This window comes from Diceros bicornis, chromosome 11 (genome assembly GCF_020826845.1).
Source record: "Diceros bicornis minor isolate mBicDic1 chromosome 11, mDicBic1.mat.cur, whole genome shotgun sequence".
In the NCBI taxonomy this organism is placed as follows: Eukaryota; Metazoa; Chordata; class Mammalia; order Perissodactyla; family Rhinocerotidae; genus Diceros; species Diceros bicornis.
Window position 1 is genome coordinate 53,805,376 of NC_080750.1, and position 13,082 is coordinate 53,818,457.

The 13,082-nt window shown below is 35.1% G+C and overlaps 1 protein-coding gene across 1 annotated transcript in view; it reads right to left on the minus strand.

Annotated features, from left to right (window-relative positions):
• The window catches only part of SPOCK3 (SPARC (osteonectin), cwcv and kazal like domains proteoglycan 3), a 471,565-nt gene that overhangs the window by 143,316 nt on the left and 315,167 nt on the right, over positions 1–13,082 (minus strand). The window contains exon 6 of the mRNA XM_058550318.1: positions 3,336–3,450. Coding sequence (XP_058406301.1) covers positions 3,336–3,450 — 115 coding nt within the window. The remainder of the gene's footprint in view (positions 1–3,335; positions 3,451–13,082) is intronic.

The window sequence follows — 13,082 nt, forward strand, 5'->3', positions numbered from 1 at the left end:
CTTTCCAAATGATCATTCTATATTTGTGATCAAACAATAAATATAAAAAAAAGGAAGTAAACTACTAAAGGGACCTAGAAACACTGGCCTTTGTAATTTTGATTTTATGAGATAGAAAATCAGAAAACTGTATAGTTAAGTTACTGATTGAAGGGGGTTATGCTTATCTACTTATGTCAAGTAAAAATCTAGAATTTTTAAAATGTAAATTACCTATTTTTCTTTATTTGGGTTACTTGAATGTATATACTTAGACCAAAGTATGCACATCTACTACTGAATACACAAGGAGAACAGAGGAGAACTTAACGTTTTTCCTAGTATACAAAGAAAATATATTTTTATTAGTTTCAATATATTTCAAGTCGATTTGAAGAATTCATTCAGTTTTTAACAGAGTGTAAACATACTATGCTGTCAATTTGACCCCAAATGTATGAAGTCAGAAAGATTTAAGAACTATTTCATTGTTGGTAGTTTCTTCCTCACTTTTTCTAGAACAGAGATGCTCTTCAATAAAATTTCCTGCACTTCACAGTCTACCAAAGGCATACTTCCAATGTAAATGACAGCTGAAAGATTAGAAATGATACTGAACTAAGTTTTACATTTCCCATGTCTTTTGGCCTTGGGCACTGTGTAGATATGACATTCACAATTTTCTGTTCTGCTTTTCCAAAGCAGCTAGCAAAATCCTGTACTTGCTTTGCCCTGACAACCTATCAGAGCAGAATTAGTTTAAATTTGTCTTGCCTCTTTCTATGCACAATTGAACACAAATGATCCTTACCCCCTGATGATATGACTTTAAGAAAAGTTTTCTTCTTTACATATTAATATAAACATTGTACAGAGAATTTGAGCAACGCAAAACATAATTATTGTTTACTCACAAGGAATCCTCCTCTCAGATGTGTTACCCTCCATATTTTATGTATATTGAGTGCCTTTTGCGGTTTCTGGAAGGTTATGATAAATTGATACTACATCAAATATATCTTTTCATTCAAAAGTAAGTTTAAAGCAGAAGTCTTACTGAAGGGAACGCTTGGTGAAATGCCGTGATGTATTAGGGAAATACACTCATTATAAGTACTCCTTTTCAAATGTTGTTCTTGAGAGCCTCCATGAAAAGAATGAGACATGGATATTGAACACCAAGGTAGGATTTACTTCCTATCCGAAGAGATTTTCAGAGGAAAATATACTCAATTATGTAAATAGGGAGTGGGGATGAGGAAGGCAGAGATATTTGCAGTACTTTAGTTAGAATAAAATGATATTTAGCTCTTAATTGTATGGAGGCTGATTAATATATTCAAGGTCATGCTGAACATCCTTATTTGGCTGTGCTGGAGACAGCAGACTGGGGATATGGAGATGGAGAATCCAGAAAGAAACCAGCTCTGAAGCTGGCCTGAGATCTGTGAGGCAACAAGGGTAAGGCTTAAAGAACAGCATTCCTGGAAGGCAGCTAAGAATATTTCTTACACCAGTTGGTGTCTTTCCGCACATTGCCTAATGTTTGAGCACTAGCTTACCATTAATTTGCAAATCAATTAATTTTCTTTTGAATAATAAAATTGAATAGTTGCTTTACTAAAGGCAATGCTATAACATAGTTTAATTTTAAATTATCTTAATATTATGTAATGAGTAAAGACCAATATAAGTGGCATAATTGAAGTTTAAAAGTTTTATCTATGATAAAATATTTATCATGGGACTATAACAGCAAATATCAAGTATATCATGTTTAAGAAAATACATAATTTAGGGCGGCCGGCCCTGTGGCACAAGCGGTTAAGTGTGCACGCTCTGCTGCGGCAGCCCAGGGTTCGCCGGTTCGGATCCCGGGCGCACACTGACGCACTGCTCGTTGAGCCATGCTGTGGCGGCGTCTCATATAAAGTAGAGGAAGATGGGCACGGATGTTAGCTCAGGGCCAATCTTCCTCAGAAAAAAGAGGAGAATTGGCATCAGATGTTAGCTCAGGGCTGATCTTCCTCACAAAAAAAAAAAAGAAAAGAAAATACATAATTTATATTAAATAAACTTCATATTAACTAAGATTTTTTTCCTATCTGCATATCCATTGTTCATATCTTTCAGGAAAAAAGGCAAAAATCAACTCTCTGCATTAAAGACCAATGATGATAATTGTTAAATTCCAAGATTCAGATAGTTATAAAATATATAATAAATGTTGATGATAGTGCTCTATAAAATAGTCTTTGACTTAAAGAAACATCTATTCTCTACATTTCCTTCTTTATCTCTAGTTGCAAAGAACTGAAACTAGCAGCCATGGAGGTTATTTTAAAATCATTAACAATATCTCAAATATATAAATAATACCATGTAAACTACAATAAATAATCTACAAAAAGCCAAATTATATACTATAACACGCATCAAGTTATATGTATTTCGTTATTTTATTAGACAAAAAACCAATTAAAATACAAATTTGAGAACTCCATATCTAATCAAAAGAAAGATCAATTATGAAATTATTCAGTAGGAAATTTTATACACACACACACACATATACTCTATATGGCGAAGACATCTTTATTTTAAAAGATTAGTGCTTGGGCCAGCCCCCTGGCTTAGCGGTTAAGTGTGCGCGCTCCGCTACTGGCGGCCGGGGTTCGGATCCCGGGCGCGCACCGTCGCACCGCTTCTCCGGCCATGCTGAGGCCGTGTCCCACATACAGCAACTAGAAGGATGTGCAACTATGACGTACAACTATCTACTGGGGCTTTGCGGGGGGGGGGGGGTGGGGGGGGGAAGGAGGAGGATTGGCAATAGATGTTAGCCCAGGACCAGTCTTCCTCAGCAAAAAGAGGAGGATTAGCACGGATGTTAGCTCAGAGCTGATCTTCCTCACAAAAGAAAATAATAATAAAAATAAAAATAAATAAAAGATTAGTGCTAATTGACTGACCAGTTTCACTCTGACCAAACTACTTTATCATTTACTATGTTACCAGTGATCAGTTGCTTGCTCCAAAAGAAAATATGGATGTAAAACACACATTTTAGACACAATACTTCATAGAAGACGTTGATTTAGCTTTCTTATGTATGGCCAGCGTATAAGAAAGAAGTATCCAGCTATTACTATCAAGATAAATGAAAATCTATAGAAAAACATTATTTGCTATAATAATTGAAGCCAAAGGAAAAGAAACTTTACTTACAATACAATTACTCTTAGGTATATTTATAAAAGTAAATTTCACTGTATATTTAATTGCTTAACATTTATTGCAAAACATTTTACTAGAGGGAATAAATATCAAATTATAGATAAATTTGCATCACTTACCTCTCTTAACATTTCTGCTTGTACTCGTAGACTTATCTGAAGGACAAGGGCAAGGTCCTTCACATTTGACTGAGATCTGTTTTCCTAAGACACATGTCTGATATTCTAGCTTGCACTGTATAAAAAGAGAAAACGATAGTAATTCAAATATATTTAGTTATATCAATAAAAAGTGACAATAGTACACTCGTGATTCAATTACACATGGTATGGGAAAAGATAAATGAATGGAGTAGAACAAACAGCATTACACCTGAATTCAAATCTTATAAGTACCACTTCCTAAATGTGGCATTTAGGGCTAGTTTCTTAAATGTTCTCAACCTCTATTTTATCATAGGAATAATTGAGATAAACCTAATCTACAGAATTTTAAGAATCAAACAGCAGTAGCTACCATGAACCAGGTTCTCAGTAAATGTTAACAAAAGCTGAATGAAATTAAAGGTAAATAATCCAAATTACTATGGCACAAAAAGATTATTTTTTTTTTAGTTTGGTTTTCTTTGTAAATATTACTCTTTGCAGAATTCTAAGCCTGAGTATCCTTACCTCACTCTTAAGATAATATTCTATAACTGCACATTTGACATGATTTAAAAAATTGTAAACCTACTCCATCTTTTAAGAGGCAATAATTATCTTCCTACTCTAAAAGAAATAGATCTCGCTAATTCTGAAGTAATGTGATTTCTTTAGTGGCTATGTCCATAATTTACTCAGTGCAAATTATTTTAAAATTAAATAGGGCAGACTTTCTGGCTCCAATCGACAAATGCACCAGTGACTAATTTAATTCAGCTTCAGCTGATAACAAGAAGCACTGAATACACCCAATGACTAATCAGATTACTCACATCTGTGCAACATTTTTTTTTTCCTTGTCAAATAACTCTCTAATGGACAGGCAAAATTCTTTACTAGCCCTGCAACAAATGATTAAAAATTATTACACTTGGAATATATCTGTAGTGGCTTAGTGGGCGTTTTTGGAGGAATAAACTCCTTCAAAGGTATCACTATTATTCATTAGTCAATATTTCAATAACTGAAAAAAATGATCTTGTCATGTAAAATCACAAATCAATTTTAAATGTAATTAAAAATGCCCAATATCTAATCAAAAGTAGAAATAAATAGTAAAGAAATTATGAGTGCTTTAATGAAAGCCAAGTAAGTTATATAAAACTTTGAGACTTCCAATTTAATATTCTTTACTGTAACTTCTTTTAACTTAATATTTCAGAATCCTGGATTGGGTCACAAGAAAATTCTGACTCATGACATAATTTAAGAAAAGTTCAAAAGCAAGTATAAGTGGTATATGAGCAGGCATAGCCAAAAGTCAATATTAATTATAGCTAATATTGAATTTTGAAATTTGAAAATGTGTTAGCTTCCTTCAAGGATACATTGTGCTATACTCATTTACATTTTACATGTGGTTTATTTTATCAGTGATTTTTTATTCAAATAAAATGAAAGTTCGAAAAATACTTAAATGAACAACAAAAATACATAAGTTGATAGTTTATTAAAAAGGTGAATCACGTATTTTCTGCTCAAAAGTTGATGATTCATTGTAATGTTACTTACCATGAAAATAATTTACAAGAAAAGAGCACAATCTTTATAAAAATTTAACTTTTATCAAAAAAGTTTCACCTCTTAGCTAATTTTCTTTGACATAATTATAACTTAAAAATTTCAAAGCTGTCTTTAAGATTGCATGATATGATAGTTACAGCTTTGCAAAAGAATTGCTTTATAAATGAAACAATTTCTCTTTCAGAATGATTCTATGGAACACTTTTTTCCATATGCGTTTCTGTAAAGAGCAGCAGAATCCAATGCAGAGCAAATATACCCCATGTGTATAGTTAAATGAATCTAGCTTCCTGTGATCAGAAAACCATTTAGTTGTATTTGCTTATGGATTGATTTTGGGAAAAAAAAAAAGGATTCTTCATGAAGAATTTTATTCAAAGAATATTAGGACCTGGAAAGTATTATTTTAAAATATTTTTTAGCTACATTCACTGATTGCATTTCTAATAATGTTCAATTTACTTAATTATCACAAAGCTGAAATATTTATAAAGGTATAAGTGAATTAAAATATCACATAAAGGGCATGCTCATTAGTCTATAATTACCAAAAAATGCAAATACTGTAGAGAAAGACATGATTAATGCATTCCTGATTAAGACCCTGAGTATTGAGAACACTTAAGTTATGAAATATTGTGAAAAGCAAGTCTGCAGAATGATTTTTCAATGGTCAAAACTGACACTTGTCAGCGAAGGTAAGTTAAAGTCACTGGTTTAATCATGAAATCAAAGAAGAAACTATGATCTTACCACAGGAGAGATCTGGGCTGCCCACAGAAAAGACCCCAAACATCAGGGTCAGCAAACACTGGGAGAGGCTATTGTTACAGGTTTTCAAGATGATGCAGTCACCATGGCCATGATAGATGGCTTAAGTCAGAGGTTCTCAGCTGGGGGTGATTTTGCCCCCCAGGAGACGTCTGGAGACATTTTGGGTTCTCTCAACTAGGGGGTTGGGGGGGATTGCTGCTGGCTTCAAGTAGTTAGAGGCCAGAAATGCTGCTAAACATCTTACAATGCACAGGTCAGCCCCCTAAAATAAAGCATTACCTGACCTCAAATATCAATAGCAATACCTAGATTAAGAAGCCTTGACTTAGGCAATGGTCCACTGAAAGACAATGAATGGATTAACTAAACTCTCAAGATCTCTTCTGTATTTCTTTAGGAATTTTTTCTTGGGCATTCACAAAGTAATGCATGTAAAATAAAAACAATGGTGTAAAGAAATTACCAACTACAAGTACTTTAATTATCCAGAAAATACAAATCAGCTAAAACAACAAACCATAGTTTATAAAGGACTACTTTCATCGAGGTGTCATTATGTGTCAAGTACTGTTAAGCAGTTTTGATGCATTAGTCTTTTGATCATCAAAGTAAGATAGGTATATATTTTTTAAATAAATTTTATAAGTGAAGCTTTGAGAGCTTATGCAACTGATCAAAAATATATGGCTAAAATGGGATTCCAGCACTATTTTATACTGCTTCCAATGTAGAACAAGTAAACAATTAGCAAGAGGTAAAAATAGCAACGATGTTCTACTTCTTATTGTAGTGATAAAAATTTTTATTCAAATGAAGAAACAAATCGGGAAATATGTATGAATCACTTCTTTTTAGTCTCTGTTTTAATCTATCGTGGACTGAAAAATATATTACATTATACCTCTTTAATACCTTAAACAACCAGTATCTTAGATATGATCTGTGCTTTCATGAGTAGAATTCCTCATGTTCAGCTATAGCTAACCCTTTTGCAAGGAAATTTCCTCCATTTGGATTTTTCCGATCCCCACTCTGGTGTTTCCCGTGCAAAGACAATCAGAGGAGGAAAAAAAGAGTTGATTCAGCCTTGAACTGATTCATTCATTCAATAGGGACTTACCTTTTGCACACACATATCATAATTGTAGCATACATACACAAGCAGGGAGTTAAACATGGGAAAAACCTTCATCGACCCTATGCATTCAAGTGGACACTATACCATTGTTTTCTCTGTTTAACACTCTAGTTTTCATTAAGGAATAACACTCTGCTTATTTTGAATAACTTCTCACCAGAAACTTTATTTTGGGAAACTTCTTTCATACTATAAAATGTTGTATCATGCCACCTTCACCATGGGTGACATGAGGCAAGTCAGAGTGATTTTTTCTACATTCTTAGCTAGATCTGAGGGGACAGAGGTAGTCCCTTTACAGGGACAACACTAAGGATGTGAGCACACAGATGCTACCAAGCAAAGTCAAAATGAGAAAAGGACCAACTGAGTTCTGAGAATATTAAAGTCCTTAATTTAAGCAATCTCTAAGGCTCACTGATATGCAAGTCAATTTCTTTTTATTCCTTATACTTCACACTGTTTCTATCAGGCATTCAAGTCAGCATCTAGAAATTGGGTACAGTAGTCCCCTCTTATCCACAGTTTTTCTTTCCATGGTTTTAGTTACCAGCGGTCAACCACGGTCCAAAAATATTAAATGAAAAATTCTAGAAATAAACAATTCTTAAGTTACAAAATGCACACCACTCTGAGTAAGGTGACAAAATCTTTAGTTGTCCTGCTCCGTCCACCCAGGATGTGAATGTGAATCATCACTTTGTCCAGTGTATCCACACTGTATTGCTAGTCATTTAGTAGCCACTTGGGTTATCAGAGCAACCGTAGCGGTATCACAATGCTTGTGTTCAAGTAACCCTTATTTTGGCTATGGCTCCAAAGTGCAAGAGTAGTGATGCTGGCAATCAGGATACGCCAAAGAAAAGCTTTAAAGTGCTTCTTTTAAGTGAAAAGGTGAAAGTTCTTGACTTAATAAGGAAAGAAAAAAATTATATGCTAAGGTTGCTAAGATCTACAGTAACTTTTATTATTATATATTGTTGTAATTGTTCTACTTTATTATTAGTTACTGTTGTTAAACTCTTACTGTACCTAATTTATAAATTAAACTTTATCAAAGGTATGTATGTATAGGAAAAAACATAGTGTGTGTGTGTGTGTATATATATATATATATGTGTGTGTGTATATATATATATATATAGTGTTTTGCACTATCTGTGGTTTCAGGCTCCACTGGGGGTCTTGGAATGCATTCCCAGCGAATAAGTGGGGACAATTATATTGTAGAGGACTGGTTGAATTTAAGTTAACTGAGGTGAGATGACATGAGGACAGTAAGGGCACTTCAACTCAGGTTAATAAATTTACAATCCTTGTCATGTAAACACGAACCAGTTAAAATATTGCTCTTGTTGTCAGCTAGATTACCTGACCAATGAGAATCACCAGAAAAAGATGAGGCAAAAAAGTATACTTTCTTTATCTTACTGAACACATTCTCTTAGATGTATTATATTCTCTGGACCAGTAAGTACATCTTCTATTTTTCAAACAGGTATTATTATTACAGATATTTTTTCTTCCCAGATTAAACACATCTCAAAATACCTAGCAGAAACTTCTCATTTGGCACACAGTTTACAATATCCTGTGATACAACATCAGAATGTGCCAAAGCAAAAACAACCTGACATACGGATTATGAACTCAGGATTGGATGCAATACTGGTTTTTGGATGGTTTCCCTTTAAAGAGTATCTGGGTGTTCACAGATGTACATGGAATGCTGCATTACATTCTGCTGTGAACTCAATTTAATCTAAAGTAGTCCTAGAATGTCAGGATTGTGTATCCCCTCACCTCAGTTGACATTGTGAGTGTATGCATATAAAAAAACCTGTTTTTCATATTATCAAATTATTTAATTGAGTTATAAGATCATCTGTTGTCAAATGTCTCTTATTTTGTGATTTGTGTGCTAAATGCAGTGTTCACATACGCATTTTCCTCTTTGTTAGGCCATTGTTGTAAACAGATATCCTAGACTTGAAAATCTGGTAATAAAATATTTTAAGGATCAAAAGGATAGTGTGTTTATTTCATAATCATTTAATTATTACATTTTATTGAAATTGTCATTAAACTAAAATTCTTGTTTAAATTATTCCAGACCAATGTTGCTTTCAATTATCAGTAATAGCTTCAATTAAAATAAAATCTATAAAAACATGTTGTTTGATGACTGATATAATACATACATAAAGTTAATGAAATCATTTTAACTTACTATTGATTTACATTTTCATTATTTATCTTAGCATATAATATGGACTTTGACAGATAACAACTCATAGAATTTTCCAGAAAGATGCAGGAATGGTTAAAAATAATTAAGAAATGGATGAAAGTAGAAGATCATGATACCAAGTACTCCTAAAATTGAGGATGACATTTGAGAAGAAATTATTTTTACGGATATAAATGGAAGTGAATTTTTGAAAAAGAATAGGAGTAAATAACAAGGGATTTTAAAAGGACGTACAAGGAGATGAAAGATTCAGGACAGAAGGTTAAATGTAGCTAACAGGAGAAAAGACTCTGAAAATCTCAAAGTAGTAGATGACTTCAACAATTGTGCAAACAAAAATATACTAAAGTGTGATATCTTGTGCATACAGTTCAATGTCTATTGGGCTTACATACTTAAATTTTTATATTAACGGTTTTAATAAACATAAAGCTTAAGGAAATTCCTCATTTTTTATGCACAAGAAATACCAAGAGCCTATCTAAAGTTATGTACTGTTCTTATAGCTAAGATTTATGCTTAATGGTCAATAGCCCCTATGCAGTTTTATGCACTGCTAGCAATGATATACTTTGGGATGTGCTAAAAGAGAAAGATAGGGAAGGTCTGGTGCAAATAGCTTTGACACAAAGATACAAACCCATAAAACTTAGTTTTTCCACTGGGTAAAGTTTGCTCTTGAGCAAACCTCAGAGGGTAACCTGAGAAACCATCAGCTCCAGAGTGAAAGTGCCCTCTGTTGACTGCCTACAGGAATAAATGCGCATCTAAGACCATGGCTTTAGCATACACATTGGGAGGGAAGAATCCCGGCAACATTGGGGCTATGGTGAAGAGGGAGGACCTCCTAACTTGAGTGGCTAAAACATATTATTAAATATGAGTTTATATAAGAAAGGTGAATACAAAAAAGAAAGACACTAAGGGTAAGGTGAAACAGAGATAGAAGCAAACTAGCTAACCTTCAGAGGTTGATAATTTATTAAATATTGTAAATAAACAACTATCCTTCTAGGATACACATGCACACAAATACATCTGTAACCAATTCTATATGTGTTATTGTATACATATTTTTTAAAAAACCCAAAAATATTCAACATGAGTTCATCCTGATGCCTCCAACTCCAATCCAATATCTCAAGATTCTTTCCAGCCTCCCATTTTCTATGTTTGTAAGTACTTTCTCCAACAAATGAGAGACATAGATTAACGTATGTGCTCAATCTATTTTCTTAATTGCCCAAGAGAACTAATCTCACAATCTTACTGGTCATCTCCTCAGCATACAAATTCCAGGAACCTTCCCCACTAAATACACCATGTTCTTAGGCACAGGTAGGCACACCTCCAGGGCTATGTTACAGGGTTCACCCCTTCTCCCTTCACCACTGTGCAGTGAGTCCCACTGACTTACTCTGATCCAGGTAAGGGAGGGGAGGAGCCTAACATTCGTTTTCTGTAGTTCCATTAATTACTAAGAGAGGAGTGCTGAAATCTCACAATGTGTTAGTGAGATCTGACAGTTTCTTCCCATAGAAATTGCTTTTTATGTCTTCAAACTATTTTACTATATACATACAAGATTACTTTATATATCTTGAGACTATTGTATTATATACATGCAAGATTAGAATTATTATATTAGATTTTCCAGGTGAATTAACTTATTATTTTGTAGCAATCCTCTTCATCTTCTATGACTTTTATCTGAATATCTAGTTTTTCTGACATCATAGAGCTAACCTTCTATTTTGTAGTGTTGGGAGACAAGTCCCTGTGGATCTTCTGTGTTTCTGTACATCATGGGAACAAAGGCACTGACAGCCTTTTGATTTGTATTATCTATTCAATTTTGTTTGTATAGTAAATACCTTTGCAAGATAGAGACAATGTCTCCTTCTGGAAGAGCAGGCAGATTTGTTTGCTACCCAGTAAAATAAAGATAATGTCTTCTCATGGGGAAAAGATTTGGCAGGCTTGTTTATAGCCCATTATAAAACATCCAGATTTCCTTAGCTGTGACACAAACCCAATGTGTGCGGAACATCCAACTGGGCCACTCTGCATTGCTTCTGTGGGACAATGACCCTGTGGGGAAAGGAGAACTGACACAAATATAAAAACTATTCTGCTTTTGTCGTAAGTAATAAAATCTTTTGTCTCTGACCCAGGAGTCTCATGTCCGCTGCCTACATTCATGAAAGTGTGGCATCTGCTTGCAAGTAGGGTAAAAATCTGAAATCCTTCACACTTCTTGACTTTTTTTGGCAATAAGGATGGGATGCTGACAGAGATATGCTTTCTAGAAGTGAAAGGACACCAAGGCCTGGACCAGATTAGAAGATATGAGAAGATTCCCCATGATCCAGTAGTGAATGCTCTCACCCAAGTGATGAGCCAAAGGTAGTAAAAGGTTCACCCACTGTTCTACCTGCTACTGAAAATTTCAAGCCTCAGTAGCAAGTAAGACTGACTGAAACTGTCTCAATAGTGCTTTAGTTAATGCTCACTAGCTTCCAGGCAGGAGTAGGAAGGAGTGTTATCTTGACAATGAGGTCAAGGTTTCCCTATTTCCAAATGAGACAGAAGGCCATGTACATTCATCCAAATGTACTGAAGATCTTTGGGGTAAGGGAGCAATTCAGGCTTTTATGGCTGTGCTGGATACAGGCACCCAAGTTGCCACTGTGTCAGCTTCTGTTGGGGAAGAACCACAGGATTCAACTGATGGGGTTTAGGCAGGATTTACAATATGGAAGGTAAAGCAACATGGTCTTTTTCCTGGGGCTTTTTGGACCAATTCAGTGGATATTGTTATTGCTTCTCCATCTGAATGTATAGTAGGTACTGACGTGCTATGTGTTTGTACTTCCCTGTCTAGTAAGTGCGAGAGAAGATTTCCCTAATCCCGAAAGAGGCAGGAACCACATGTTAAGTTTTCTAGAGGGAAAAACTTCTTCGTCATTTGCCACAAGCAGGTGTCTATAACCTCTAATGTCCAAAGTTTTCCCTATACAGATGCTTTCCCTATACAGATGTTGGTTGGAAAGTCAGAAGCCTGAGACTCAATGACTCTGATTGCAGTATTATTACATCTCTGCCAGCAGGAATGGCTGATAAACTCCTGACAAAATTCAGAGGCCTGCTCACTGAGTAGTTTTTACGACTATCTGGGTAGATTCACAATGCTGTCTCTCCAACAGTGAAGGAAAACTGGTATCTCTTTGGTCATCACCAAGAAGTCCCAGAACCTAACTGGACTCTTTGGATACTGGGAAAAGTATGTTCCTCCCTTGGACATTCTACTTGGCCCTTTATATCAGGTAAACCAACAGGCTGATTTGGAAGCTGTGCTGCAAGGTGTGTCACATTCCCTACCGTTGGGGCTCCACAACCTAATGGACCCTTTCAGCTACAAGTCTCTCTTGACACTTTTTAAGGTGATGCTGTTGCTATTTCAGTTCCATCAGCTGACTCTGGCCACATCATCGTGGCCTTTGAAATTAATCTGTGTCATGTGTTTGAATTTTTAGACTATTTGTAGCCTGAAAACAGTGCAACTTTTATCACAAAATCTACTCAACAATGGGCTGACAGGCAAGGTATTTAATGGATTTTCCATGCTCCTCAACATCCACAAGCATGTGACATTGTAAGTCTCCTCAAAAATCTACTCCAAAAGATTTCTGACTCTACCTGCCTCACCTTAGTAAGAGTTTGGTCACTGAATTTTGCTGTCTCCAGAAAGGGAATATATCGTCTCAGCTGGTGTCTGAGTAATTAACTAGATGAAAAGAGGTTATAGGTACCTACTATAAACATTCAGGTTTTTTCTTTCTCCTAAGAGTAACCACAGGCTGGCCTGGTTGCTGTACCCTCCGACTGACAGCCTGTCCGAAAGGGACATGGGAATTCAAGCTCAATTCTGGTTCAGCCACCTGAGTTCTCTTGTTGGATTAACGTGGTCCTCGAT